The sequence below is a fragment of the Mesocricetus auratus genome, unplaced genomic scaffold, assembly GCF_017639785.1.
Source record: "Mesocricetus auratus isolate SY011 unplaced genomic scaffold, BCM_Maur_2.0 Super-Scaffold_100010, whole genome shotgun sequence".
Lineage (NCBI taxonomy): Eukaryota > Metazoa > Chordata > Mammalia > Rodentia > Cricetidae > Mesocricetus > Mesocricetus auratus.
The window spans coordinates 43,051,051-43,076,469 of record NW_024429194.1 but is presented as its reverse complement, the minus strand read 5'-3'; the positions used below and the strand labels follow the sequence as shown (position 1 = coordinate 43,076,469).

At 44.5% G+C, this 25,419-nt stretch overlaps 1 protein-coding gene across 2 annotated transcripts in view; it reads right to left on the bottom strand.

The window, feature by feature from the left end:
• Window positions 1–5,056: 5,056 nt before the first annotated feature.
• Plekhm3 (pleckstrin homology domain containing M3) overlaps window positions 5,057–25,419 on the bottom strand; it is a 151,160-nt gene continuing 130,797 nt past the window's right edge. For both annotated transcript variants that reach the window (XM_013113798.3, XM_005070565.4), the window contains exons 7-8: window positions 23,392–23,549; window positions 5,057–6,318 (exon numbers count right to left, since the gene is read on the bottom strand). In XM_013113798.3, the coding sequence (XP_012969252.1) occupies window positions 6,141–6,318; window positions 23,392–23,549 (336 nt within the window). In that variant the 3' untranslated portion in view covers window positions 5,057–6,140. The remainder of the gene's footprint in view (window positions 6,319–23,391; window positions 23,550–25,419) is intronic.

Below are 25,419 nucleotides of genomic sequence, written 5' to 3'. Positions count from 1 at the left end.
GACAGAAAACAAATTTGAACAATATTTTCTGTAAACACAGAAAAAACTGAGAATACTAGAGTTATATATTTAGATGTAAGAGCTATTTTAAAACAATAGTGGGTGGCCCTTGATGCTTTCCTAGAGGGCCCAGGTTCGGATCCCAGCAACCACACAGTGGCTCACAACCATCTGTAAATCCAGTTCTAGGAGATCCAATGCCCTCCTTTAACTCCTCGGGCACCAAGCACAAATGCAGTACACCAACACACAAACACAACACTCACACACACACACCATAAAATCAAAAGCTTTATCTTCCTCCTCCAAATTGAGTAGTTTACTTTAAATAGACCTCAAATCTTGATTTTGCATTAATGCAAAGGACTCATGTCCTCCTTTTCTGAAAAAAATCTCCAGTATTTTAATAAATCTAACATCAGAGAAAGTACTTTCATTATTGTTTATTGAGAGAGAACTTTATACAATTTGGAATGGGTGCACTTAAATTATGTTACAGATAACTGTAAAAAATGAGATCTGTCAGCAGCATGACTTCAATTTTATATTATTAGTTACTATCTTAAAAAAACGATGTAAACAAAAAATATGGATAAATTAACCCAAAACAAAAGGCGATAAAATCCAGAGAACAAACAACACATGAATTAGCGCATTAGGTATTACAAATAACTAGGAGTGATGGAACAGCTCCAATGCAGAATCCTAACTGATTCTGCATGTCGTGAGCAGAAGGAATGGGAACTGATGTGGATCTGACCCAGGAGCCCAAGAACACGCTGTACAGAGCATTCTACGTCACCGCACTCCTGCTCTTCACCTGCAGCCATGGCGTTCTCCTCCTACCATTCCCTAGAGACAGCGAGTAACTGTTTACAGTAAGAGTCTGACAGGCAACCAAAGGCAGAACACTCGCCCCAGCAGCAAAGCCCGCTTTGGTGGCTCAGTGGACTGCCCAGGCTGAATACAGGGACACCGTCATCAACATGCATCCCAGAGACTTCCCACATGGAACACAGGTGGCAAAAAAAAAGAAAGAAAATCTTTAAAGGGAGGAGGATCTTTGTGTTGGTGTCAGTTTTGAACTTAATAAAGACTAAATTACATATTCAATTCTGGGTAGCTAGTTTCTTCCCTCATTGACCTTGGTGACATGACATTCCCCTGAGATTGGTTAATGAAAGCAAGCAAACAGAGTGACTAAGAAATATAAAATACGGTCAAAACATTATATGATTATGCCTTTTGCATTTCCTGGTAAGAGTGCCAATGGCACTGAAGAAACCGATGTTTCACTCAAATAATGTGTTTGCAATGTGAATCCCTTCACTTGTGAAGTTAAGGCACCAGGTTAGGCAAAGCTGGAAGGTCCGATGTGCATCATGGACTATACAGGCCCCAGACGCACTGTGTGCTGAGAGTAGCCAGCAGGAAGGGATCCGTGGTTAGCTGAAGGGCCCTGTAGGCTTCAAGTGGGTCGGACTACACTAGACTCTAAGGCACTCCTACAGGGAAAAAGACAGTGAGAAGGAAGAGCCGTAGGCCAGGACAGGGCTGGTCTGCAGCTTCCATGGCTAGCTAGAGGGACCCAGCTATGGAAAAGCTGCCAGAGGTGGCTTGTTCATCTGGCCTGGGAAACAACTGGCTTCGCTAAGGGGCTTTCTAGAAAGATGAGCAGTCAGGGTCTCTTCTCTCAGAGAGGGTGGCTGGTGTCCCACCTGCCAGTGCTCCCATCACACCAGAGTCGACTTTATGAAGCCAGTGCTACTCGCTATGGTCACCAGGAACCCATTTTAAGTAAAACCTCTGATGGGTGTGGTCAGGCTGGGAGATATCCCAGCTTTCCCTTTGATTTTTTTTTTTTACTGAGTTTTCCAGTGGAGTTTTTAATCTCAGCCCCGTACCCACTAAAACATACCAGAAGGAAATTCTTGAGCCAGAGAGTTTTGAATCCAAAGAAAGGACAGAACTGTGTACAGAGAGAGACTGCTGGGTCTCAGACTTAACTGTGACAGAGATCAGCGTGGGTTAGGTTAGCTGAGGGGGTTCTTCCCGTAGATCCCAGTAACCTGGGGTCAGGCAGGTGGAAAGGGGAAGAGCAGGGACCAGCCTCCTAACACCGCCACCAACAAGCTGGCACCAAGGAGAGGGTGAGGACAAAGGCAGTGGCTCCAGCCATGCCAAGGAGCAAGGTGCCAGATTCTTTTCCTGTCCTTCAGATTCCTGATTTCTCCACATTATTTCAGAAGAGGAAAAGCAGTATGGAAAATCCCCCAAATAAAGCTGCACACATCTCCATTTACCACGAGAAAAACAATAAAACAAAACAAAATAAAGTCTGTGTTGTAACCAGGCAGTCTTCCAACAAAGGGTCAAAGATTAGTTCTGAATCTAGTCATTTCAGTGAAGCCTGGAAGGTGACGGAGAAGCCTAACCTGCAGGGCAAGAGTGGCAGGGCTGTCCCCTGAACCAGCAGCAGAAGGTGTCTCCTCTTCCTGGGTGGCGGCTGTCTTTGTAGCTGGTGCTGAGTGTGTGTCCCACCACCGTGGTCCTGCTCTGACAGGTAGTTCATGTCTGGTGTTTTTTGGCCCACGGACAGAGAATAAACTCGCAGGGCTGGAAGCCAAGCCTCCTTAAGGAGGTGCAGAAAGAAACCCAGGGGTGCTCACGTTCAGTGTGCTCACATAACAAGCAGAGATTGCACTGCAACTTAGCCACAGTGACAGAGTGACAAGAGACACCTTTGTTTGGAGGCAACTGAGGGGAATTACAACACTGGGCTATCTCATGACTATACCAGAACCTGCAAATCCCAAGACGCTATAGCTGTAGTCTCTGTTTTGGTAGAGACCCATTATAGAAGAATTAAGACGTGGATACCTCTCAGCTCATCAAATGTGAAGCCGCCCAAAAACTGACCCTTATGTGGCACATAAAGTTAAGGGGAAAGCAGAGTTTCTATGATTTTCATAAAACTGCTTTCAACTCTGGGAACAGGCAGCCCTGGAAAGAGGTCGATCCCATCGCTGTGGACTGACTGCCTCTCGAGCACTCTGTGGCCTTCCTGCTGCAGTGCAAACACGGGTCTATTTTAGGAACTGGCTACTTGACGGTGGGGTTGGGTGCCAACACTTCCCCCAGGCTGGATGGTGTCACACATGAGTTTCTGGCATGAGCAGGAGGGAATTCTTGTGCTACACCAGGGAATGGGCTGTTTAGTGAAAAGCAGTTCCCTGGACTGCGCTACCAGCTCCAAGAGATTAATGGGCCGTTTTCCAGTATGCTTTACGTGTATGATATTTACTGAGATGAAAAAAGGAGGTGGAAATCCACAGGCTTGCTTTTGTTTCAGTGGTTTCTAAGCAGTAGAACAATGACCTAAGACTGCACCAAGTCATTTGTTAGACCTGAAAACAGTATGGGCCTTCATGCACTCTGTGGCATTCTGGACTGAGACTAACAATTTTGAATTTTCATGGTAGATGCAACTCCTAAGCTGACTCTACTGTGTCCTATCAGATTTTGGTGTTAGTGGCAGAGATGGTTGTTGTGAGCCCAGGGCTGGCATGGACCAGGCTGTCAGGGATGTACAACAGAGAGAAGATAAGCAGCGTGGACATGACCCCAGGTTTAGATCACTGATGGCAATGCGTTTATCTTTTTCACCTTTAAAAAGGAAGCAAAAAGGAATGCCCAGGGAAAGTTCTTAGGTGCTCCCAAGGTCTGTTCACACACAGCAGGGCTCTCTAAGGGGACAGTAGTGACAACTCAGGTGTCTTGAGCTGGGAGTCAGATTTCATCCTTGACTTTCAGCAGGTCTGACCTTGGGTACCCGTGAGTTGGGGTAGGACAGTCTGTACATTGTGTGTGTGTGTGTGTGTGTGTGTGTGTGTGTGTGTGTGTGTGTGTGTATGGAGGCAGGGCTCTGTTCTTCAGGTCTCCATGTTCAGTATGCTGGGAATAGCCTCCTTGACAGTCCGAATCACAGATACATTAATTACAGCAAAGCCAAAGACTAAGCTGCAGTGACAGGGATTTGGGGGTGGAGAGAGAAGGCACTGTGCCACGGGAGCACATCTGTTTCATAATAAGCAGGTCTATAATTCTCCCTTGAAAGATCGTGTTCTGCTCTCTTCTCCGAGGCTGGAAAATATAAATACTGTATTTCACGAAGGGGAGGAGGAAGGGAGACACTCACATTTGTTTGCCTATTTGCCAAGTGTTGGAGACTTCCCACCCTTGTCTTTTGTGTGCAACATTCTACCACTCCATCTGAGGGGGTGTCAAACTTTTCCAAGAGTTTAAAAAAAGCACCACGAGGTGTCTGGAAATGGGGGACCCTGGCCTTTATTTTTCTTTTACCAAGTTTCATACCTTGGTTGTAGCTTCCAGGTAGCCAGGAAATAGATGCATGTGTAGCGCTGACCTGTGTGGTCAGGGGCAGAAGGAAATGGTGTGGGCGGGGATGTGAAATGCTCACCCCTAGCTGCACACGTCAGCGGATTGTCTCCTAGTGGACAGAGCGTCAAGAGCTGGTGCCTGCAGAGCAGCATGGAGATGAAACAGACAAGCACATTGTGAGTCAGTGTTCCCATCAGATCGAAGAGCAGTGAAAACCAGAAAGGATGAAAGAAAGCATGGACAACATCGGCTCAGTGTGAAAGACAGACAGACAAATTACTTCCTTGTGTTAAGGCAGCAGGAATGCTGGCCATCAGGTTCCTAATGCCATCCTACCAGCCATCTTGGTTACAGTGACAACTACACAGGCTCTTACAAGGGGACTGTAGCGGGAGGACACTACCCTCCAAATAGCAAAGTGATTCATTTCTCTCTCCTACATTATTTACTTTTTGTATTACTGTAAGGTGGCAATAATATATATACATATGTATCTACTTATTCCAATAATATTAAATTCATGAACTCTATGTTTGGTATTTTCTTAATAATTTAGGTTGGTATTTTTCAAAATGTTACTCTTTAATAATTGTATAATTTTTAATTTTAAATAATTTTTTAAATAATTAAAAACAAGTAAAGTCAGGGTAGGTATGGTGGTATATACCTGTAATCCCAGCATTTGGAAGATGAGGCAGCAGGGTCACAAGTTTGAAGCCAGCCAGGGATATATAGCAAGATCCTGTGTTAAAATATGCCCCCATCTTAAACAAACAAAACGCCCAGAGTATAAAGGCAAAAATAGTTACATGGACTGATTAAGGGTCAAAAGTACTGTGAAGGACAATGAGAAATAAAACATTCGAGATGACAGGTGGGCATTGCCTATGGAGGACTCCAGGAAAGGAAACAATGTGTCCCCAAGATGTGTGTGGCATAAGCTACCTAGCAGTCTATGCACTGATATGCTTGAGGACAATCCTGGGACATTTCCTCCTGGCCAGCACTATGAAAAACTAACAAACGTCCTCCGATCCATGATTGGAAATCTGTTCTTAGGACACCCACGTGCACTCTGGCAGGTATCATTTGGCAGCTGCTGGGCTTCGGACCAGCAAACAGATGGATGACATGACTACTGAGATCCTTCTGGATTCACATTCGGTGACTAACTTCAAATCCAGGGTAGCTCTGTTCCTCATGCTTTCTGCTGGGAGGAGGGTCCCGCTGGGCCTCTGCTGCATGGTTCTGCTTCACTCTTCTCATCTCTGCCTGAAAGATCTAGAAGCATTCTTGTGTTTTGGAGATTTCCTTGTGAAGCAAATGACAATGGTCTCTGTCTCAGTTTCCCCAGCAAAAGTTAAAACTCAATAATAACCCAAAGCTTTGCAGTGGGAGATGCTTCCTCTGATGCCTGTGCAGTAGACCGGTCCTTAGAGCCAGTGTGAGTACAGAGGTCTCAACTACAGAGCAAAGTGTGTAAACCGCAGTTGCTGGGAGCAAGCAGCTGAATTTCAGGGCTAAGTGTAACTCAGCTTTCTGGTAGGAGTTCAGCCACAGGATCACTGTGGACCTCTTGGACAATGTGTTATACAAAGCATACGTACAGGACGTATAGGTGTGCATGATATAAATAAATAACTTATATATCTACATCTAGCTGGAGAAGAAACAGCCTCATCTGCATGGGCCCGAGTGGCCCCTCGGGTGGTTGTGAGTGGGTACAGCCTGGCCTGCAGTCAGGTGTTCTGGTAGGACAGCTCAAACATGGTGCACGCCCCCTCTAGGCTTTCGTCCACATTCAGCTGCCGCCAGAAGGATTTCTGCTTCTTCTGCAGCTCCCGGCGGACGCACCGTGGGCAGGGGACGGACTTTTCTTTGCATTCTGAATGAAAGACAGCTCCACAGCTTTCACACCTGCAAGGACCAAGCATGGAGAAGATTAGCAAGACAGCGGAGCCCAAGAGCCTTATGGAGCCTTGGTGAAGCCTGGGACACTGTGTGTTCCTCTGGCCGTCTCTGTCACTGGGAAGAGGCAGAACTGAGAGACACGGGCTGTGTCTGTTTCCAAAGGGCTCAGTGTTAAGTTTCGCTAGTGACACACTTCTGTGATCAGAGCCAACTTCATGAGGTTTGCGTGGAGGCGAGTCAACACTGACCCAGTGACTCTGGTAACAGTGACAATGGGCAGCAGTCGGGGCTCTGTAAGCCAGTTTCCTCTCCACAAAGAAAGACGAGGAGAAATGCTAGGGCGAATGACAGAAAATATGGCCTACTGCCTGGGCAGCAGGAACCCTCAGCAGGCCTGCTCTGTACACCAGGGCACAGCTTTCTACTTTAGCCCTCGTAACTCCCTGCCTCTATGTTTGGGAAGGTAAAACGGCACATTTCCATTCTCGGAATGGTGCCTGGGGCCTACTGCCCTGTGCACTTTTGAAATTAGGAGAAGCCTCCCACGTCTCCAAGCCTACCTGTGTGACCTAAGTGTGAACGAGGAAGAGTGGGGAAGAGTGGGGAAGAGGGCATTCTCACCACCAGGGCAGTCTGGCAGTTTATGGAGAGGAGACATTCCCGGCGGATGACTAGCTGCTTGTCTGGCCTGCTGGAGTCTGCACAGGAGTCTGACTCTGCAGCTTGTTTTCACTGTGGAGTTCTCAGCAATGACTAATGACCTTGGCTGCCCTAGCCAATGACCTGCTCATGTGCACGGAGCTCTATCCTGCCACACATGAGCTCTGAAAGGAGACTCCCTTGCCCTGGGAGCCCAGGGAGTTGCCTACAGGATCTTATCCATCCACGGACCTGTGTCACATGGAGCTGTCCTCAGGGCTCGCGCTGGGGCTGTGTTGGGTATGGGCTGTCTCAGGACACCATTCCCTGATGTGCCAGGGTTCACCTCTAGCACCACCAAGCAGGACTCTGCCCACTGGGCAGCCACACCTTGTGGAAGGGGCAGTGACTTGGAAGTTGTTGGGAAGGGGTCCAGTGAAAAGCTGGCCAACAGAGGCTTCCTGCCCCCAGCAGTACCTGCTCCCAGCTCAGCTCTCCCGTCTGTGGGGACAGTGACTATTAAGATAACAGATAAGGAACTGCAAATTGCTTCTCTATCCCAGAGTTGTGTCCCCCTTGGAGTTCCCATAAAGAAGTTCAAGCCACAAGGTGACTCCTATTGATGACTGTATTTGGGTAGTGTTAGGGAACTAATTAAGGTTAGGGTGTGTCTCTGGTCTAATTTAACACAAGAAGCAGAACTTCTCAATATCTTAGTGTCTCTCTTCCCTGTGCGCTATTTGAAGCCATCAGTGAGCCAGAATGAAAACCATCATCAAAAGCAGCCCTGCTGGCACCCTGCTCTGCATCTTTCAGCTCCCAGAGCTGTGAGCAGCACACCTCTGAGCCACCCAGCCTGTGGTATCTGGCATGCTCTCCGTGCAGACTACACGATGCCCTGGAGCGAGTGACCTCACCTGGTGAGCGTCAGTGTCCTCATTAGTTTAGTGGAGATAACACGAGCAGCCATCACATCAGGATGCTGCAGGCCTTGAATGAGATCATGGGTAAAAGTGTCCAGCAGTTCCTGGTACAGGATAAGCTGTGTCCCTCGGGCATTCTGTGAGGTCTCTCTGCAGCCTGGCTCCTCTGTGTGAATCTGCATCAAGCCCCTCATTCCACAGAGCAGAAAACTAAGCTTCCCAATGGGCTAGTGGTCACCACAGAGATAGAGATGTCAATAGAACCCAGAGTTACTGGCACCAGCCAGTGTTCCCACTGCTGGCCACACTGCTGGCTGTCTGAGCAGGTATGTGCACAACCAGCAGGGGAAGCGGAGCTTTGAGGCCGGATGCTGGTGTCAAGTCACTGATGTCCCTGTAGCTGGGCTCTCCTAGGTGGATTGCTACTCTTTTCTTAAGTCGGTTTCCTCTTTCTGACCATGACTTCTTCCTAATCACTGGGTTGCTGAGAGACAAAATGGGCAAATACAGGCGGAAGGACCCTGCAAACTGAAGTGACACGGCCCCTAACAGGTGACGCTGATGCTCGCCTCCTGGATGCTGGCCATGCTGGACACAGTTGGGTCACCTCTATGCTCTCCCTTTCCCTACCCCTCTGCTTCTGTCAGTCAGGATGAAGGTCAGAGCCAGGTCTCCTAGTGACTCTGTCTGGGCTAGCTATGTCCTAGTGGCAGTGGCTTTGTCCCCACCAGGTCACACCTCTGTAAGTTCCTATCGCTAAATGACACTAATGGCAGCTTTATCAAATGAATTTCCTCCAGAGCTGGTCATGGATTTATACACCTAGGGGCGTGGCCCCAAGGCAGTGACTGATAAGGAGGAAACACCCCACTCAACGCCACTCCCTTATCTCTGCTGATACCAGGCCTGCAGTGAGGGGAGAGATTGAGTCTTATCAGACATCTCTGGTGCAAAAAACACCCACAGAGTGGTGGGGGCCAGTGCACCTGCTTAGCCTAGCCAAAGGTCAATAACTGAAAAAAGTATGAGATAAAGAAATTAATGAGTTCAAAACAGAACCAAGTCTTATTTTCTAACAATTTGTAACCCTGGAGGCATTTTTCAACTGTGGTACGGATACATGGATCAATGACATTCCCAAATTCAGACAATTCCCACCTACCATGCTCCCTGCTTGTTTCACTCTAGAGAATAATGGTAGACCAGGCATGGTGGCACATGCCTTCGATCCCAACACTTGGGAAGCAGAGGCAAGTGGATCTCTGAGTTCGAGGTCAACTTGGTTTATATAGGGAATTCCAGGCCAGCTAGAGTTACACAGTAAGACCCTATCTCAAACAAACAAACAAACAACAACAAAATGGTAGAAAAGAAGAGACAGAGGAACCTGTTCCTGCAATAAGAAGCTGATGTGCAGGGGAAGTGAAGCTCCCACAAGTGTGGCAGACGGCTCTGTTCTCCCGTGGGGACCCACTCTGTTAAAGGGAGGCTGCACTTGGAAAGATGGTTGGCTCCTAGGTGCTAATGCTCCTTGACTGTTTTAAATGTGACCCGGGAGCTGTGAGGATGGCTCACTGGGTAAAGTGTGTGCAGCCCCTCCCTGTGTGCCAAGGACCATAGTTGATTTCTAGTCCCCACATGGCAGCACAAGCCTGTAATCCCTGGGGAGGCAGAGACTCCCTGCAGCTTACAGGCCAGCCAGTCCAGTCCCCTCATTAAGGAACAGCTCTCTGGTTGTCACAGTAAGCTACCAAAAACAAAGTGTCTTACAGAATGCAACTGCAGGCAGAGGTGTTTGCTACTGACCAAAGGCATACGGTGGATTTTTCCATTTCTTTTTCATATGTGCATCCATTACTTCATCAATCCAGGACTCTCAATCTCAGCGCCACTGACATACTGAGTGGGATTTTCTTCAGTGCAAGGGGCTGTCCTGTCATTGTACGATGCTTAGTAGCATCCTGGGTCTCAGAGCATCCTCCCACAACCACTGAGCTGTGGCAATGAGCAATATCTCCAGATGCTCACAAACATCTGTGGGGGTCAAAATAATACCTGTTGAAAACCACTGACCTAATCACCTTGAAACAAAAATCACAGAGGAATGCCCAGTGGGTTAAACAGCATCCCGTCTTCTTTCTTGCTGGCGTACACTCTTGCCAACCAACAAGGTCCAGCTCAGTGCTCTTACCCATGTCATTCACAAAACAATTCATTTCCAACACAGCATGTGATAAACATACCTCAACAAGCAAGTATTAATTGTCCTGTTGCTTCTGAAGTTATTTAAAACTTCATCTATAGGGGTTTGGGTGTAGGTCAATGGTAGACAGCATGATTTTCAGCACTGGGAGAGAGAAAGGTCAAGGACCAGATGTGGTACAACCTCAGGAAGGCTGAGGCAGGAAGGGTGTAAGATTGAGACTCTATTTCCAAAAGTAAAGTCAAGTCAAGCTTAATATCAGCATCCAGAATAGAACACTGGGCATCATTCAGTAACTCAACTTTTCACCATCTCACAGTGGCTTTTCAACTTTAACCCTGGTTGGCTGGCTCTCATTTGCATTTATTAGGTTGTTTTTGGATTAGATTTTCTGAGCAATTTCTCTGTGGCCTTTCTATGCCATCATTCTTTACCCAGACCGTCTGGCAAATCAAAGTTTTTTTTTTCTTTTTTGCATGTACTTTATAAACTAGATTGCTTTTGTGACCTGTGAAGTTGGCTTCTGGCTGCAGAGGTGAGGACGCTAGAGAGTAGGAGGCCTGATTGTTCGCTTCAGCTTGGCGCTCATGTCACAGGACACTGGGCCAGATGCTTTGCCTTTGAGCCTTATTCTCTAGGGAACTTCAGTTAGATGATGTCTAAAGTGTCTTCTACCTGTAGCCTTGGGGGGTGGGTAGCAGAAACTATTCTGGGCACCAGTACTCCCCTCTCCTGTAGACTTGGGGGGGTGGGTAGCAGAAACTATTCTGGGCACCAGTACTCCCCTCTCCCCACACTCTGCTTCAAGGTCTGTGGAGGACAGAGTGCCAATGAGCACTGGCTACTTCCTCTCCAGAAAGTCTCAAACTGAAAAGCCAAATGAGATGGACAGTAAGGGGTGGGTTATATTGTTTTTAGTTTCACTTATTTGTATTAGTTAATCTATAGGATAAGTTGTGTGAGTTAGCATAGCTTCAGAACTGCAACGTGGTGACCTGTGCAGGGCAGGGTGGGCCCAGCTCTGGACACAGCACAGTTGATTGGAGTAGGAAGACACCTGGAGATCTGCTTCTGTGGAAGTTCTAGAGAACATTATCAAGTATCTATGTGCACCCTTCTTTGGGTGAAGGGTAGGGTTGCCCACTATTTGGGGACAATATAAATTATATTTTGCTCCCTAGAAAGTGTTCATTGGAATAAAACTAACCATTTTATGAACAGTTTTGACCTAAAAATTATCTCATTAGCCTGTAGCAAGTAAGGGAGACATTCGCAGTCTAGAAATCTAATCGTCTACTGATACAGAGAGAACAGACACATTTTACTATGGTTATTAACTCCAAGAACCAGAACCTGCTACAAACTAGCTGAGCTACATCCATGCAAGGGGAAGGGTTTGCTTCTCAAATCTTATGGCAAAGAAGCAAGAATTCCTGGCTGCAGACAGCTTCCTGTGCTGGAATGCTGATGATGTGAGACCAATTAGAGACAGGCCTGATGGCTTCGTTTGCCCCACTCCAGACTCAAGCTGCACACAGGGAGGTCACAGGAAACTGCTAAAGGACACTGTCCCCACGGAGGTCATTGCAGTGCTTCTGCTCACTCCTCTTGGGGTCTCCTGCTGTATTTTTATTTTTGGCTCAGGCAATGACCTCCGATATTTCATTTGGATTCAAATTCAGGCTTCAGTTTGTTGGCTCTCTGACAAGTAGTGTAGAGCCTTGGTTGAGTTCCACTTTGCAGAGCCCACAAGGAACAGGGTGAAATAAGCATACACTATGAGCATACAAATGTGGTTTTGGATATGGTAAGGTGCCCTATACAGCCTCAAGCTGTCACTGGCCTTTCCAGTAAAGCAAAAAGATTACTTAAATCTTTTAGCTGAGTGAAATAGCTATTGAAGCCTGCTTATTTTAATGTTTTGGCTTGCGTTTTCTTTTGTCACTGAGTATATACATGCAAAAAACAAAAAATAAAAAACAAAAACCCTATAATTTCCTTAAATAGGAAATTGGCCTTTGTCATGAGTAGGCCTATGTATTTGTATATGTACACACTTTTATGCATCTATACACATGTATGTTGCTCAGTTAAAATACACAAAATCTGGGCTGGAGAGATGGCTCAGAGGTTAAGAGCACTGACTGCTCTTCCAGAGGTCCTGAGTTCTATTCCCAGCAACCACATGGTGGCTCACAACCATCTACAATTCAATCTGGTGCGTGCACTCTTCTGGCATATAGACAAACTGTATATGTAATAAATAAATAAATCTTTAAAAAATACACAAAATCTGTTATTAAAGGTCCTATGGCAAAATGAATAAAATACAATGTAACAAATAAGAAGCCTTAGTAGGGCCACTCTTTGGGGGAAGTAGAGAGACTAAAATAATGAGCAATTGACAAGCGATTTTAGGAAGAAACTGATTATGAGTGGGTTCTGACAAACATCAAATCAGTGGCGTAGGCATGGACTGTCTCCAGATGACACTACTCTAGGCTGACCAGAAATCTGGCAGTCCAAGTGGCCCTCTATGTTGTCAGCAGGACCATGAGGAAGAGAACAAGAGATGTGGACACGCTGGTTAGTGGAGCAAGGTTCTTGCAGAGAGTACATAATGTGTACTAGTACACTGCAGAGAGCATTATATTTGACTACAACACATTTTGATTCCCACCTACCCTCCAACCCTCCCTTTTGAGATTTAAAATAGGCACCTTCTACTTGGTCCTTTGTCTATAGTTTGGTGTGGTGGTGGTGGTTGTGTGTGTGTTTGAGTATACACATACATTAGCTGTTTGTAATATGTAAATAATTGTGCTTTGAGTTAGGCATTATTTGTTTTCCTGTGTTTATTACGTCTGTCTGTTAGTTAGTAGATAAAATACAAAACACTAACTGGTGGCTTTTGTGGCCCCAAGCTTTGGACTTGATTTTGGTCTTGTGATTTGAATTCTGGCTCTCCTCCAGTTAGTAGTCACATAGTCTTCGGGTTATTCAACACACACCTCAACTCTTGGAAAGACAACTGGCACGTCCTGTAATGATGTTTTTATTTGTCTTTTAAGCCTGAGTTAATTAAGGAAGAGCTTTCCCTGATTGCAACCCACAAAGCATTGGCTTTCTTCAGTCCTGGACTTTTGAGTCTGTCAGCTAAGCTTGGCTAATACCTATTACAAAAGCTTTACTTACAATCTGGATTCAAAATAGAATGCAAACAAGGGTTAATTAATTCATTTGTTAATTTTGCTACCCTCCTGGGGACATTAACTCACCATCCTTTGTGTAAATGCTTAATAAGCCCTTCCTGCTAATCTGTGGCCGGCTGGGAGAGGAGTCAGCCCACACTCAGGGTGTGCTTAAAAGCACAACGAATTTGAGATAACCTAAGAGCATCTGGGGGAAATGAGAAATTAATATTTCTGACATTAAATCTGCATCTTAAGGTTTACCTGGCAGTCACTACAATTCTCAAGAAAAAAAATGCTTATCTTTTCTTGGGATTACTTTAGGAAAATATATTTGCTGCTAGAGAAAGTGAAGGCACTTCAGGAGGATTTACACATTTCTACCTCCTTGGCCAGACTGGAACCTACTACAGTTGAAGCAACTGGGGACTAGACACAAGAGCAGTGGTTCTCTGTAGAGATTCCCAAGTGATTCAAAAATGCTTGGAGGTTAAGGATGCTTGGAAAGGCCTGGTTCAGACACAGACCTAGCTGAGCAGCAGAACAGTGTCAGCCAATAGTGGCAGCCAACGATCTCTGCTTCCCGCTGTTGACTCACTGGCTACCCTTTTCATTTAAAATAAGAATTTAACTATTTATGAAAGATGCCTTTAAAAGGAAATAATTCACCTAGGACTCTGACTGGGATTCACTTAGCATGGCTGAGTTCATCACTTAGTAGAGCCAAAATAAGAGAAAGTCAGGCATGAGTATATTAGAAAATGCACAGTAAGTCCCCAAAAGAAGCCTAGTTTATGAGCAGTGTAAGTTATTTGGAAATACAATCTTGGTTTCTGATGTGAATTTAGAAGAAACAGGCAGTTATTGCTTCATATTTTTCTCTGTCTATCTATCTGTCTGTCTGTCTATCTATGGGAGGGAGAGGTTGAGACAGGGTTTCTCTGTGGCTTTGGAGGCTGTCCTGGAACTAGCTCTTGTAGACCAGGCTGGACTCAGACTCACAGAGATCCACCTGCCTCTGCCTCCCCAGTGCTGGGATTATTATTTCCTTATTTATTTCCTGCCACTGAGCCCATTCTTTTCACAAAATGGCATCATAGTTTTCCTAGGCTAGTGATACTAGGCAAAGGAATCCCTGGGAACTCTTCAGTTTGGGGTTTTTCTTGATGGTCTCAGATGGTGGCCTGAGCAAGACCTGCATGCCTGGGAGGGGAAAACTTTTTTAGTGGCCTGGGAGTGGACTTCAGTATTTCCCAGGTGTGAAGGATTCCTTAACTTGCACAGGCCTTTCTCCTAACAGCCTTCCTTAAATTATGCTTGGAAAGTGGAGGAGAATACCACCTCCTTGTTGGATATTCACATCATCTGTGATTCCAAAACCCTGTTTTGGCACTTAAGATACCACCTAAAACCACTCTGGCTTTATCCTCTTCCCACACTGGACCTTCCAGTACACATTACATCTATTCAAGTTCAGTGGCTTTCTGTGTTTCCAAGGCTGAATCTGAACAGGCTTCAAGTTCATTATTTAAGATTATTGTAAGATAATCCATATATTTCTGGTTTTCAGATGAAGTTTTAAAAAATACATTGCTGTTTTTTCTTGTTTTCTCATCAAAAGGCTCTGATTCTTCCCATTGGTTGAGGAGTCACACCAAAAGTGAGACCAGTTCAGGGTGGCAGTCTCTCATTCCACGAGATGGGTTTGTCATTCTTCCAAATTTCAGGACTAGTACACGGGCAACAGGTTAAGGCAGAAATGGCCACGGAGACTCAGTAGGCCAAGGCTCCGTGAGTCTTAAGTGTAAAGTGTAGTGCAGGAATGGAACTTTGAACCTGTTGGGAGTGAGTGTCCTTGGCAGGTGACTGCTGAGTTCTCCCTGGCTCGGTTGAGCTCTGTGCTCTGGTATGCTTTGGCCCAAACAGCAACAGTCATGCAGCATGGGTATGTATAGTATCTACTGAGTGTTTCTGTGTACTTTAAGTACTTTGAGAGCATCAGGGATGGGACAGACAGTTACCAGTGATGGTTATAAGAATACAGGTGTTTCCTGCTTGTTGAGTGGTTCAATGCTCAGAGTCTTGAAGGTACTTAATAAAGATATGGTAATATGACAGTGTGTTAGAGATGACATTAAAATAAAAATAATTCTTAAATGACAGCCTTTAATAACACTGCCATGTGCATTCTCAAAATTCATTGTATAGAAAATAATCACAACGCACAAATACACAAGACAAAACTAAGATACTTTTGCACCTTCTGTAATTTAAAAGCACAAAATAGTTAATTTCAGAATACACTGCTCAGTCTACAGAGTCAACATTTTTTGTAGGAAAGGGTAAACACCTCCAATCTTCCCATGTGTATCCAGGTTACTTATTTACAGTTCTGGGGGGGAAGAAAACGTATACACTAAGCAGCAACCCAATTATCTGAGTAGTTTAGTCAAGCTTAGACATTTAACATCTTCTCTTTCTGATATCAGAGGCCTCACTGCCCCCAGTAAAACACATCTGTCCCTGACATATGACAGGATGTTAGCCAATACTCAAAAACAAACAAAAAAATCACATATTTTGGTAATGTCTATTTAAATAAAAACTTCCTAAAAATGGTTTAAAACCTAATTTTAAAGGTTTGTCGTTTAAAACTTTAAAATCAGTTCATTGGAGTGTGACTAAGTTAAAACAAAGTAAACCCCTGATTCATTCACTTACTCATTCATGAATTACTCAGAGTAGTTTCTCTAGATGGGGCAGTGAACAAAACAGAAAGGTTTTTTTAAAAAAAATTTTTTTTATTTCTTTTTGTTTTATTTACTTTGGCGTTTTCCAGGGATGTATGTCTGTGTGAGGGTGTCAGACTTGTAGTTACAGACAGTTGTTAGCTGCCATGTGGGGAACCTGGGTCCTCTGGAAGAGCAGCCAATGCTCTTAACTACTAAGCCAGCCATCTCTGCAGCTGGTTTTGTTTTGTTTGTTTGTTTTGTTTTTCCTTATGGATCTTACAAAATGGTAGGTACAATCACAGCTGTGTTTGCATTTTTTTTTTGGTGGTGCTGGAGATTGAACCCAGGGCCTCGTGCCTGCTAGACACACATCCTACCACAGAGTTACCTCTCTCCCCTTGAATTTATATCTTAAGCACCTTGGGTAGAGTATCATAACAACTCAACTTGCTTGAAACTTTTGTTGCTTGAAAAATGCTAAAACTCAGGGCTAGAAAAAAAGTGCTCATACCTTTTGTTAATACATGTTGGCGCCATCGGCCTTGCAGGTCAGAGGGTGGGGTATGTAGCAACTTCGTGGCAGGGTCAGTGAAGTCTAAGCTTGTTCATCCATTTCCCGTGGATCTTTCCAGGAACTAGTTAGCCAGTTTCTACTAATTAATTGAATCCTAATACTTTTAACTGAAAAAATGTTTTTTTCACACATAATATATTCCGATTTAATATTTTAAGGCAATTAAAGTTTATCCTTCATAAGTAAAAATACTTATCGGTTGAATTTGATTATTTTGGGGGTCAGAGATGATGTGATAAATGGAAGTTATAAGATTGCATTTTTAACATGACTCCATTTTTTATACTCATATATAAATATGTAAATAATGTATGCACAGAAAAATAATAAGTTATGGGGAATTTTTTTATATTTTGTGTACTTCTCAAATCTACTAGAGTGAACATCAATTCATTTTATAGTTAGAAGTAACATTTATGATTTTAAACAATGATAGATATTTTCCTCTCTAAACAACAATTAGGGGCTGGGTGGTGGTGGCGCATGCCTTTAATCCCAGCACTCGGGAGGCAGAGGCAGGCGGATCTCTGTGAGTTCGAGGCCAGGCTAGACCGACAGCCTCCAAAACAATACAGAGAAACCCTGTCTCGTAAAACAAAAAACAAAAAACAAAACCAAAAAAACAAAAAACAAAAAATAACAATTAGGTTGTCTGGCATGTGTACAGACAAGGCAATGTTACCTAGATACCTAACTAGAAAATTCTTAAGGAACATGTCTTGATCGCAATCTATTGAAATACCAAATGCAAAGGTGGCCTCACCAGCAAGGACTGTGGTTATAAACGGACTGCATTTATCAAGAGACTAATGACATACAGGGTGGGTCAGCCCCAAGCATTTCATGAAAGTCTTGCCTGTGTTAGCAGACATTCTGAAGTCTTTTGACATGTACATATGGAGCCCCCCCCCAGCCAAGGTGCAATGTTAGGTATTAAGTTATTCTTTGAATAAAGATTTTTTTAAAGCAAAAGAAAACAGAAGACTCCCTGACCCTGCCACCAAACCACCAAGCACTGAGCTGAAAAGTTTCTTTCTTTTTCTTTAGGTCAAGGAAAACCTTACTGGCATAGCAAACACATTAATACATAGAAGAAGGGTAGCCAGTTATGAGACCAAAGAAGAGTAGCATCACATCTTGGTCCCTCATTACCATGATCCTGCCATTCATTTGCTTTCTGGACTGTTTTTCTCCTCTTCAGATAGCTACAGGGTCTCTCTGTAGACCCTTCCAACGGTAGACATGGACGATTCTAAATCATGATGGGAGTGTTATCAGAGAGCCACCAGCAGAGAGCCCAGTCAGGAAGCAGCTGCAGGCAGCAGCAGGTGGTTTACTAGAATGGTACCCAGGAGGAAGATCCCAGGTTCCCTTTGGCTCTTTCTAAGATCCTACACCTTCCTGCTGCACCTCTCCAGTGGGCTGCTTCCCAAGAAAAGCCACAGAAAGGAAATATCATTAAAAAAGACTGTAGACATTGAGGGTATAGTTCTTCCCTCCCTAAGCCTGGCCGAGCCAGTTACCCTCTGTTGTTGAACAGGATGTAACAGGACTGCCAAGGAGAGACCACAAACCTGGTAATTAGGTGCACTGACAGTGTTTGCTTTGGAACCATTTACCAACAAAGGAATGTGTCAGGTTGATTAGTGAGAAAAGAGTATGTAATGTGTGTGTATTTAAGTCCACATGAGGCCATAAGCCAGGAATTCAGTCTGTTTGAGCAAGGGCTTGCTGAAATGAAGGCTAAATAAATAGGAAGCTGTGCTGGAACTTCTGGGTAGCACTTCTTTACCCTCTCAAGCTTAGTCCACCTGCACCTCTGTCTCTCTGTCTCTCTCTGTGTGTCTCTGTCTGTGTCTCTGTCTCTGTCTCTCTCTCTCTCTGTCTCTCTGTGTCTCTCTCTCTGTCTCTGTCTCTCTCTCTCTCTTTCTCTCTCTGTCTCTCTCTCTCTCTCTCTCTCTCTCACACACACACACACACACACACACACACACACAATTGCAGACCAAATATATAACATGAAATTCTCCTCAAGAGCAAAACAAGAAAACAACGAATAGAATATGGAGGACTTTGTAAGGTACTGACAACTTCAGCTGACATTTCCTCTCCATTACTTGGTGGGCAAGTAAAATGCAAACAGACCAACAGGAAAGAAACAGCTCTTTCATCACCTGATCAGGCTCTCACTATGTATTCTTGGCTGGCCTGGAACCTGGCTTGTAGACCAGGCTGGCCTCAAACTCACAAGGATCCATTTGTCACTGCTGGGATTAAAGGCATGTGCCACCACACCTGTCCTGAAAATAGAGATCTTAATGTCACTACTCTTGTTGGCTAAGAAAATTATGTACCTAGCCTCTTCACAAGAGGAAGGAATTCAGCACGTTAGGTAGTAACACAGCTTCAGTTCTTTGAAAATAAACCCTTTGATAAGGCTCCACTGTAGTTACGTATGTAGAGCTCCATGTGTACCTGAGGTATGAAGCGGGCCAGAGAGTGCCGGTGTAAAAAGCAGTATCTACGCCCCAACAAGCTCAGGTTCTCAGGGGCAGACAGGGTGCTGGGGATGGCAGTAAAATGACAAAGCCATTTTCAACAGGTCAAGTGCACTAAGAAAACTCATGTTCTTTTGCACAAATCAGATGATTTTGGAGTTCTGCCAGTAGGTAAAACAGGCTTCATTTTCTAAGATCCTTGGGAGGTTTTCAAAAACAAATTTCCCTTTGCATTTACCTTCCTTACATGAACTAGCCTGACAAAACAGTTCTCTGCACAGAATTGAGTTGTTTGGAGCCTCACTTGGTACGGGCATTTCCATGAGGCCAGTGTTCATTCTCAAGATGATGTGGGGAAGGCCTCCCGTGTGGAGCTGGGATGTGGTGAGAGAGCGCGCTGGCACAACTGGCGAGCATCGCGTTAGTAAGTGCAAGGTCCTGGGAGCCATGCTTACTTCTCGGAAGAGAAATCAGCCACTTGTACACAGGAGAAACTGCAAATGTTCAGTCTGAACTGTTCCTTTCAACTGGTGTTGTTACTGTTTGTTCTTATTTTTATGAGACAGGGGCTCACCAGGAAGCTCTGACTGGCATGAGACTGGCTTCAAACTTGGAGACCATGTACCTCTGCCTTTCTAGTGCTGGGACTAAAGGTGTGCGCCACTAGGGCCAGCTCAGTCTGCGATTTTAAACACTCACATTCAAAACTTAAAAGAACAAACTCTTTCAGAAGACCTGTGCCTGAACTGCAGGTGCCCTGGGAACACACAGGAAGAATATTATCTGATGCTTTTTCAAGGGCAAGCTGGGCACACCAATCTTTCTGCCAAAGAAGTCCCTTAAACGGCAGGTCAGCGACTCCAACCTTGTATATAGAGCTGGGTCTGCGTCATACTTTTGTAATGCCACCATACATTTGGAAGGCTTGAAACTCCCTTAACTAGCTAGTTCATTTAAAAAGCATTGCCATCACTCATGAGTCAACAAAGCAATAAATACTTATGGGATGCATACACTACCAGGACACCAAACTCAATGTTGTGTTGTGCATAATCTCCTTACTCACATCTGGATGTAGCTCACAGGGTATAGTGGTAAAAAAGCCTTGGAGTGCAGTGTTTTCTATATCTGAATACCACTGGGGACAACTCTCCTCTCGTCTGAAAAGATAAAAATTAGCCAAGTCAAATGGACTAGGGCAGAAAGGATGGCACTTGGGGTGGCTGGCTGAGCTCACAGGGCTCTTTCAAGATGCTCACAGAGTGTTTTAAAATGAATTGTTTAGGAATGGCATCTTCACAGAAGTATTCAGAATGACCGACCCCTCAGCAGCATTAGGACGGGGTCCTTACTATCAAGAGATGATTAGTGAAGTGTGAAGATGACTGAAAGAAAGCTGCACAGGAGATAATTTAAAGATTTAAAAGAAGAATCTAAGTACTGGGTAGTTACTTTGTGACTTACGTGATTTCTTTGCTTGCATACACAATTGTTTCTCCTTAAGTCTTCGTGCAGTATCACCCTAATCTTGGGACTTGTAATTCTTAAATGTTAGTTAGCTCTTATTTCTTATTTTCTCAGGAGCGTGTTGTTTCTTTTTCTCTAGGATGTGGGATTTTGCCATTGTTTTAAGGGAATGTTTGTTCCTCCTGAAGCCATGCTTCCCCTGTATCCTTTCAGGGGTAAATGCTGGATTAAGCTTAGTTACAGAATGGTCTTCCTATTGTATTTAAATCCTGCAGTCTGGACATTAAGGGCTTCTTAGTTAAGGAGATGTAGGTGTTTCATTCGTGTCTGAGAAGCTTCAGGAGCACAACAATTTGGAGTTAAGGTAAGTCCCCTCAGCTTCCACAGACAACTTCACTGCCCAGTGATGCAGGGTATTAACCTCTCCCCAGCCCCATCACAATAGCCATTCTTCCACTTAACAACAGAAATGTGTATCTGCTCCATCCCAATCTGACCATGGCTTACTGCCTCAGGTGTCTGCACTCCCACAGGAGCAAATAAAGGGACAATTGAGAAGTGTACCTTCAGGGAGGCAGATCTAGATAGCTTTCCAATTGCTTTCAGGGTATATCCTGCAGACTTCTTTGAAGACTACAGCTAAAGATGAAGCAGTGGTATATGATGAAAAGGATGGGTGCTGAGTCAGATAGAGTTAAGTGTTTCACCTTATCTGCTGGAGCAAGTAAATAGTTTTCCCTGAATGTGGGTTTCCTTACCATTAAGGCAGAGGTGGCCAGGACATGGCTTAGCGCATTAAGACACTTGCTACCAGATCTGATGCTTTGAGTTTGAGTTTGATCCTTAGAACCCATGTCATGGAAAGAGAACATTCACAAGCTGTCCTTTGACTTCCACACGGAGTGCCCACACATACATACACATACACAAAATAAGTAAGTGAAGTCTAATTAAAAAGTTTAAAACAGAGATAGCACTTAGATGACAGGCTAGCGCTGGTGCTAGTTAATGCCAGTTCCCATAATTCTAGTATGTTCTCTATATGTGCCAGTGAAGGAGTCCCACATATTGAAACTAGGGACATGTTTTTAAATTACAGTCAGGAAGCATCCTCTTCAATAATCAGTTAAGGAAAAGAAAGTCCAAGTTGACCAGTGTTTGGTATATGGTCATAATTGAAAAAGCAATGAGAACACAGTATATTCTACTTGCCAAGATCAGTGTGCTAGAGTCAGCACACAATTCTCTAGAAACCATGGAAAGGTTCTTTCTCCCCTGCCATGGACACCCTCATGCACATGAGGTCCAGGGCCACTTAGCTTTAACAGAACTGTCGCATGGCTCTTCTGTCCCTAAGCTGTATACTACTGTGAGGTAGGATCATGTATTTCCACTGTTGTCTCTAGCAGCTGGCCCATTAGATAGTGGTAACACACTCGAGAAATTGTTTCTTGAGAGGGAGAGTAGTTTCAATATCAAGCGAGGAATGTGCTGTGTGCATCTGTGTGTGTGCTATGGTGTATACTTGGAAGTCAAAGAACGACCTCAGGGGTCGGTCCTCACACTTTATCTAGTTTCAGACAGGATTGTTTATTGGCTGTTTGCTGCAGTGGGATTCTAGGTATTCACCTAACTCCATATTCCACGTCATTGGAGGGGCACTGAGGCTCCAGACACGTGTGTCACATTCAGCTTTTAGATGTGTTCTTGGCTTAACACTCAAGTCCTCATACTTGCACATCAGGCATTTACTCACTGAGCCATCTGGCCAGCCTTGATCCCATGCCCCTGCAACCCCAGACAGGGTTTCTCCGTGTAGCCCTGGCTCTCCTGGAACTAGTTCTGTACACCAGGCTGGTCTTGAACTCAGAGACCTACCTAACCCTGCCTCTCCAGGGTTAGGAACCTTTCCATGGTTTCTAGGGAACTTTGTGTGGACTGGACTCTAGCACACTGATCTTGGCAAATAGAATATACTGTGTTCACAGTGCTTTTTTTGATTATGTACATGTAACAAACACTGGCCAGCATGGTGTACAAAGCAAGTTCCAGGAGAGCCAGGGCTGTTAGAGAAACCCTGTCTTGGGGTTGGGGGTGGATCATGGCTCAGTGAGTAATACCTGATGTGCGAGTATGAGGACCACCACCACTCAGCCTCAATGTTTTTTGTTAGACTATGATAATAATTCGTGGCCAAAGAAGCCAATGCACACACAGAGAGTATTTCTATTATGTTCCTGGGATGAAAGGAAAAGGGCTATGTATTATTTTGTGAGTATAGAGAAGCCATAGTGAAGACTGATTTAAGTTAGTGGGAAAGCCATCCATCGGCCAGGATGTGCCGATGCCCAAACATGACTTTACTAGAAAACTAAGCCCCATGACTTCTCTCTCTTCAGACTAAAAATTTTCATCTCTGCTGTGTCTGGAGGGCCTGGAGTTGTAATTCTAGCAGTCAGTCTAGGCTTGGCCTGCCTTTGAGGAGGCCCTTTCCCATTTCTTTTTGTTGTTGCTGCTTCTGGGTGTTTTGTTTGTTTTTGGAGACAGTCTCTCTGTTATTTCCCATCTCTGATCATTGGGCTCTGGAAAGTTGGAGAAGACAGAACACACAGTTCATTACCTAATGAGCTAGACAGAGTGAGGCAGCGTTTCTTCGCAGATCTGTTACCTTCTTCTGCCCAAAGATGGAGAGTAAGGACTGGAAATAAACGAAAGTAAACTGGACACAGTGGGGAGAAACAGGGATTGGACGGCATGTGGGTGTGAGGGAGACACAAGCTCAATCCGAGGTTGTCCTGACAAAAGCGCACGCGGTACTCAGATACTTTTCCGTAGGATGAGATATTCCATACCTGCTTGTTGAAATGTCCTCAAAAGGGTAGAGGATCTCGCCATTGTTACAGATTTCGCAGATGAACCCTTTCTGGCTACAAAGACTGCAGCTATAGACGTGCGAGGTGGCGAATTTAATGACCTTGCCCAAGAATGGAGCCAGCTTTCCCTCTATCACCTGTGGAAAGAGAAAAGGACAGGGAGGTACAGTATTGAGCACACAAGTCTTGCAGATGCAGCAAGGGAAGGGGTACCTTTCCTATATGCAACAGGAAAACCTCTCATTATAATTTTCCAGCAGCTCACGGGAGAAAAGGCACAAGACTTTGCTCCAAAGGAACTGGTGTATTCACTGCAGGTTGGAAATGAAGATTCCCAAACTCCTTTTGTGTTCCTGCTTCTGCGGTGTGGTGTGGGGCAGGGTGAGCCCCACGTGAGGAGACCGAGCTCAGAGTAGGAGGTTTGTAAGCCGTGCAGGGAAAGGACGGGCTCGGTGCCTGTGTGATTAAGTCAGAGCACAGCTTTCCTCTGGTGAATGAATGTGACTTCATTTCCACTCTTTCCCCCATGAATACACAGCAAATATAGCGGCCGGCAAATGTAATAATTTAAAGAGGTGTAACCGTTTGAGGGTCATTTTCAGTTTGGAATTTTAAATTTCTTCGTGTTTTTTTTTTTCTTTAATGAGCAACTTTTAAAAATGGGGTTTTCACATTAAGAACAACAGTGACAACACAAGATAATTTTTCTACTCTTGAAATGACCCTGCAGTACTAGCCTGGATTCCAGCATGACGATAACCCTCACTGCATGCTCCTGGCAAGGCATGGGCTGTCCACAGGCAGCGGATCCCACCATGAGCCATATATGTGCCTGTTGTCCCCTCCCCACTGTCATTTTACCTGCTGGCCTGCACACATCCATTAGTTTGGAGCCCATGGCAGTCATACCACTCTGCACTTAACTAATTAATATTCATGGATCCCAACGATTCCAACACCTCACATACAAGTAAGGCAAAAGTCTGCCCGTTATTTCTGTACCATTAACAACTGTTTATATGCTGATTTTGGTATCAGGAAAAAAGATGAAATCAACTTAGAGACAGCCAGAAATAACTAGGAATAGCTACCTGGATACATTTTTTCCCCCAAATAAGCACCTAGTTAGAATGACAACTTTATCTCCAACTAACACCTAAGGGAGACACAGTAATCACACGCAGAAAAATAGGTAAGTATAATGACTGGGAATTCAAAATGAAACGCAGGTGTGTATAATGACCCAGGTAAGTATAATGACTGGGAATTCAAAATGAAAGACTTCAAGGAAAGTCTCTCTCTCTCTCTTTTTTTTTTTAATAGAAAAATGAGGCTATACTGGAGCTGGAAATGGAGGAGGATTTTAAGCATTGGGAACAATATCACGATGTTAACAGTTACAGCAAGGGTTAACTCAGGGGCGGGGGACAAGGCAGAGATGCTGGGTGACCACTTTGTATATTGTGTGACTTTGCCTTTTTTACAGTATTAAATGTATATTGTTTTGCACTGAAATAAAAAGGGAATATAAAATCAATCAAGTTTATTGCTTTTTAGGGGTGGGTCTTTTCCTAATAGAGAGGGTAGAGATTTTGATGGTTGTTTTCTGAGCTAGGCCAGCATGTCTTCCCACTCTTCACCTCTCTTCCCTCCGCAAGGCTGTAGGTACACTAGACCTTTTTCAGTTCTGTTCTCTTGGCAATCGTTAACTCCAATATCCCCTGTAAGGCATGTGCCTAACACCAATACATGATATGCACTCTCTAGGAAATGTCCAACCACCAAACACTTTCCCACGTGTCACAACACTGATTCTACACTGTGGTGACAATCCTTCTGCTGACTTTAGTTTCCTTTTCTCTTCCTTAAGTAATCATGATTGATAACTCATTGAAACAGAGGCCTGAGGATTTAGGGTGGCTTGAAAACCAGGTGAGTGCCGGTGATGAGCAACCCGAGGGAGACATGGGGCCTCATCCAGGATCTGATAGAGACTGAGCATCTTGA